Source organism: Triplophysa dalaica, chromosome 14 (genome assembly GCF_015846415.1).
Source record: "Triplophysa dalaica isolate WHDGS20190420 chromosome 14, ASM1584641v1, whole genome shotgun sequence".
NCBI lineage: Eukaryota > Metazoa > Chordata > Actinopteri > Cypriniformes > Nemacheilidae > Triplophysa > Triplophysa dalaica.
The window spans coordinates 17,723,109-17,728,202 of NC_079555.1; the positions used below are offsets into that span (position 1 = coordinate 17,723,109).

General features: G+C 38.7%; 1 protein-coding gene across 2 annotated transcripts; it reads left to right on the forward strand.

Moving 5' to 3' along the window:
* The first annotated feature begins 878 nt into the window (after positions 1 to 878).
* rnf7 (ring finger protein 7) lies at positions 879 to 4,817 on the forward strand. 2 transcript variants are annotated; one of them, XM_056765469.1, is made up of 3 exons: positions 879 to 1,132; positions 2,120 to 2,167; positions 2,517 to 4,355. In XM_056765469.1, the coding sequence occupies exons 1-3, from the start codon at positions 958 to 960 to the stop codon at positions 2,606 to 2,608; spliced, it is 315 nt and encodes a 104-aa protein (XP_056621447.1). In that variant the 5' UTR covers positions 879 to 957; the 3' UTR covers positions 2,609 to 4,355. The 2 variants fall into 2 exon arrangements, with proteins under 2 accessions (XP_056621447.1, XP_056621446.1); XM_056765468.1 differs by lacking the exon at positions 2,517 to 4,355 and adding an exon at positions 4,363 to 4,817 and having other exon boundaries at positions 902 to 1,132.
* The last annotated feature ends 277 nt before the right edge of the window (positions 4,818 to 5,094 follow it).

The window sequence follows — 5,094 nt, forward strand, 5'->3', positions numbered from 1 at the left end:
AGGAGTGATGTATCCAAGACAGAAACACGAGCGCACATGCAAAGTTCTGCAACATTCTCTTGATCTTCAAGCTCTCACATGACTTACTGCAAAAATATATGATATGTCTGTTTTTAGCTTCAATAAAAGTGCACGCGAATGTATTCTGTTCAGAATGAAACTTGAAGGGGTGATGACGTCACGAACACCCTAATTACATGAAGCTGTGTTTCATATTATTGTACATCGTGTTCTCGCGATGATGACAGTAGCAATTATTATAATACTAATAAAAATACAAAAATTATTATATCAAAATGTATAAGCAGAATGATAAGACGAAACGTAAAAGGGGATGTATAGGAATTCAACTTTAATTTTTCAACGGCAATTAGGCTACTACATTACTTCAATAGCATATATATTAATTTTTTGGGGGCGTTTTTCCTGTTTTCCTATCCACAAACAAATTAATATCTTGTAATATAGACAGGAAGACTGACCTACAGTAGTTATAACTAAATAATTGAGTAACAGTTGAGAGCAAAGTGATTGTGGATGAATGTTTCAGTTAAACTTTTTGTGAGTTTTGAAAGCAACACGAAAAAGCCACCTTAAATAAAGACAATGTAACTTTTAAACAAATTTTATTTATTAAGTGTGTCCCATAGGTGGATATCTCTAGCTAGGCTAAGACCCAGAAATCCACTGATCCTGAATTGCTCCAGATACATTATGCATTTTATTTAAAAGCTACTATTCATATTCACTACAATTATTAACTCTGCAAATTGCATTTCCTTCTTCCAAAGGAAATAGTCAGCCAGATTAGGACAAATGGTCGAACTTGACTCGAAGTTGAGGAAATCCAGCCACAGACTTGTCTATTGACAGCTCCGGTTAGAGACCGAGCTTTGTGTCTGCAGACAAGCACAGCTCAGCTCAACCATTTTGATTCTGCGGCTGCGCCTCTTCGCTATGGCGGAGATGGACGACGGAGAAGAGCCGGGTTTAGTTCACACACACAGTGGCTCGTCTGGGTCCAAATCCGGGGGAGACAAGATGTTTTCCCTCAAAAAGTGGAATGCAGTGGCGATGTGGAGCTGGGACGTGGAGTGTGATACCTGCGCTATATGCCGGGTTCAAGTAATGGGTAAGTGTTTCTCAGGCTAACCGGCTAGCAACCAGATAGCATTGCTGTATTTGTCCTTAATTGTGTGCGTGCTAGCTGATTATTCTCGGTATTTTATGTGAACACGACTTCCACACAGACTAACGTCACAGGGTAATTTCTAGAAAAGGTTCACACATGTTTAATAACAATAGACAGCTGTAGACCACGACTAGACAGCTGCCTAACGCACATATGATGCCAAAAATATCATTGTGGGAACGTTTAAGTGCAGATTATTATAAAACTCTCCAATGTAACTTGACAGTACACACACGATGGCGAGAAACCCGATTGTATTTAAATCAAACGTTGAAACTGTCATGCGATATGAATGATGACTCGAGCGTGTTTACGGTGCTCAAATATCTAATCAAGTCTTCATATGTTCATGTATAATGCTCTGTTTTTCCGTATAAAATTCTCGAATAAGTGTAATGTTAACATTCTGATGAACATATAATTATCCAAACTTTATAATATTCTTTTTGGTTGCCAAAGAGTGATGCATTACCAGTGTTGTGTACCAGTGAACCAGTGTTGTCCAAAAATGATTAATGGGGTGCTAAAAAGTAAAAAAACGAAATGTATGAACCGTTGGTACCCCAAAATGTCAATTGAACGTTTAAATGCCTATGATACACACAAAAATTAGTGTGCCATGCCCATAGTATTATGAATGCCCATAGTTAATATGTCTAGATACAAGGTGTAAAAAGCAGAATTGCATGTATCAGTGAAGGCTCAAAAATACTGAGTCATTTTTTTATGCACTTCACTGATGCGCAAGAACTGTCCCATCAAATGTTAAATTTAATGTTGTTGATGACGGATGCAGTCTGGGTAGGTAGCTGTCCTGTACAAATGAAAATATGACTGTAATGTTCCTGTAATGGTTTATGGTAATATTGAAGGTCTGCGATTGTTTTTATATAAAATTAATTGTGTGTATTTGTTAACGTATTTTAGATGCGTGTTTGAGATGCCAGGCTGAGAACAAGCAAGAAGACTGCGTTGGTAAGTCACTCATTATGTCTCTAAATCGATTATAGTCCTTCAAAACAGATGGCATCCCTGTCTGTTGCACTACAGATTTCTCTTCATTTGTGTTTTCTTTTTACGTGTTCTTCTCACTTACTTTTACACCATTACTTCATAGTAAAAGCAAAAACAATAAGGAATGATGAAAGACAATGTCTCTCATCTTTTTCACATACGTCCTTGAAAAATGGACTACACTTTAAAGGGGTCACTTTTCTCCTTGATGCCATTTTTCAAACTTTAGTTAGTGTGTAATATTGCTGTTAGAGCATAAACAATATCTGCAAAATGAGTTCATTGCAAAGCGAGATATTCTCTTTAACAGAATTCGCTTTTCAAGGACTACAGAGAACGGCTGGAATCGGACAACAGCCCTTTAGTTCCCAGGTAAATGTTGTCAGTATTCCGAGTTTTTGAAAAACCTCCCACAAAGGAATATGCCAAAAAAGGGGCGAGGTTTTCCTTAGAGAAGAGGAAGAGCTGCTGGAGTAGTGTTTGGTTATCAGAGATTGTAAACATTTGACTGAGCTGTGCGCTTAATTACCTCCACTTTCATCACAGTCCTACAGCTGGTAATAAGAATTCAACTACACACATTATAAGATAAATGACGGTCAAATAAAAATTTTACGAAACGTCCTTTGAAGTCCTGCTTGAAAATGTCTCCTTGTCAATCTGCTTGTTTTATTATCCAACTCGGGTCCAATATAAAAAGGCAAAACTAACGGTTCTGTTATTAATGTTAATAAATATAACCGGTCTGACCCAATCGGTGCGGTGTCTTTTCCCTCACCATAGTAGGAATAAATAACGATCTGTTACACTTCAATCGATCAGCATGTGTTTAACTGATGTTTTGTTTAGAGGGACAGCTGTGAACAACAGACTTGAAATATGTGGAATATAAAGCTAGAAAATGAACATCCATTGTTAAAAACCCCCAAAACATAATCAAAGATTCTAAAACAGCAAAAGAATGGCTCCTTTTACTGTGTGATGAACTTGGTTTGTTTATTGTTTCATACTGTTGTATGAGGTCTACTTATGACGTTTGCATGGTTTTTACCTTAAAAAACATCAAAATCAATAAGTAATAGGCTATTTTCTACCCAGGTTTTGAAGCCAGCTCTGCAAATGCTTCGTTTTAATGGGCGTGCTCCATTGAAAACATAACGTTAGGTTACACATTAGCACCATTCGCACAAGATTAGCATTATCTGGGGACCTCCTGTGATTTAAAAATGACCTCCCCACCTCAGTATGTCATGTGACGCATTCGCACGGGATGATTTTACTCAAATTTACTGATTTATTTCCCGGATGGGATGGCAAGGCTTTGCTTATAGTTTGTATAGCCTATAGTTGTATTGCGTTTAATGATATTTGATCGTACCTGATCACGTAAGATCACGTAATCGCGGGTCTCAAATGTTGCGAGAGTTTCAATGATGAATAACATAAAGGGAGACTCCCAGTAACTTACGGATATGACCCAGCACCCGAAATAATAAACACCCAAAACACTTCAAAACAGCCGCCATTATTCGCAAACAGTGGATAAAACCTTGAAAAATTATATATGAGCCCGCCAAGTCACAGAGATTTCACATAAGATTGCTCCGAGCATTGGATCCAATATTGTCGGCACAGCATTGCTTTTTTTTTTTTTTTACAAACAAACGCTCCATGTTTTTACCACGTGAGCTGGAATGTCTTTAAAACAAAGAATGTAACCCCGCATTCCTTATATCGGAATCCGAAGGAAGGTTATGCAGAGCCTGTATTCTTCCACAACAAGGGATGGCACAAACGGCATGTTTGATTATTGCTTGCTCGCTCTACCTGGTTTCACGTCACTTGTGTCACTTCAGAATTGTCATGCAGGAACCAGTGGGCGGGCTAGAGAAGAAGTCGTTGATATTCTTTCTGTGGAGGTGGTGTTCAACCTATCATAGATAGGTGCATTCCAGAACCTGGCATTCGCTGGGCCTGTTGTCAATAACAGTTGTAATCTCAGCGTTTTCAGTACTGACACTCATGATGTTCGCGTGAATATGATTCCCTCTAATATAACAAAAGCTTGGGTTAAAATTGTGGTTTTAATTCATGGCACCTTTAAGAGGCTCAAATTAGCGTCTGTGTATATCTCACTCTTCTGTCTTGTGTTTCAGTGGTATGGGGAGAGTGCAACCACTCCTTTCACAACTGCTGTATGTCCCTGTGGGTGAAGCAGAACAATAGATGCCCACTGTGCCAACAGGACTGGGTGGTACAGAGGATTGGCAAGTGAGGGTTCAGGCCTTGTACCCGCATCATCTCCGTCCACTTTGGCACCTCTCCACTTATGGAGGTCAGGACTGATTATCAGAGCATCTCTCCTGCCACTGAATGTGTAGTTCCACCTATGTACCTATATGTGACTGTCAGAGTTAAATCATGGATGCAGGAAGACGTTCAGGTGACGCCGGTTAGTTTAACCCCTCTGTCACCTAATACAGCATTAACTTGAGCCATCTTGGGGAGCTCCGGGTTTGTAGCATCACATGTGATGAACTGAAGAACTGTTGTACTATGAATGTGTGTTTTAATTGTGCTAGAAATCAATAAAATGCTCAAATGTTTTAAAGGTGTTGTTTACTTGTGATACAGGCCAACAGAGTTATATCGTTGCAGTACTTGAATCTTGTTGGATGAGTAGCATTACAAGAATGTGTTTTGGACACATTTTTTGCTATGTATCGTCCTGTATTAAATCATCAAAAGCAGTTTTATGGTTATGATTTATCACATACTCAATATTGCTTAAATAAGGGATGTAAACTGTTTTGATTACAGATATAGAGAAGGTGAAGCTATGTCACATCATGTTGAATGTTGCGCCATCTTGGATCGCTGCTAGTGTG

What these genes read in the sequence shown, in the direction of transcription:
- rnf7 (XM_056765468.1), top strand. Translation starts at nt 958, where the DNA reads ATGGCGGAGATGGACGACGGAGAAGAGCCGGGTTTAGTTCACACACAC. An exon ending in ATGCCGGGTTCAAGTAATGG is followed by an intron (nt 1,133 to 2,119) that starts GTAAGTGTTTCT and finishes AACGTATTTTAG; the next exon opens with ATGCGTGTTTGAGATGCCAG. An exon ending in CAAGCAAGAAGACTGCGTTG is followed by an intron (nt 2,168 to 4,362) that starts GTAAGTCACTCA and finishes CTTGTGTTTCAG; the next exon opens with TGGTATGGGGAGAGTGCAAC.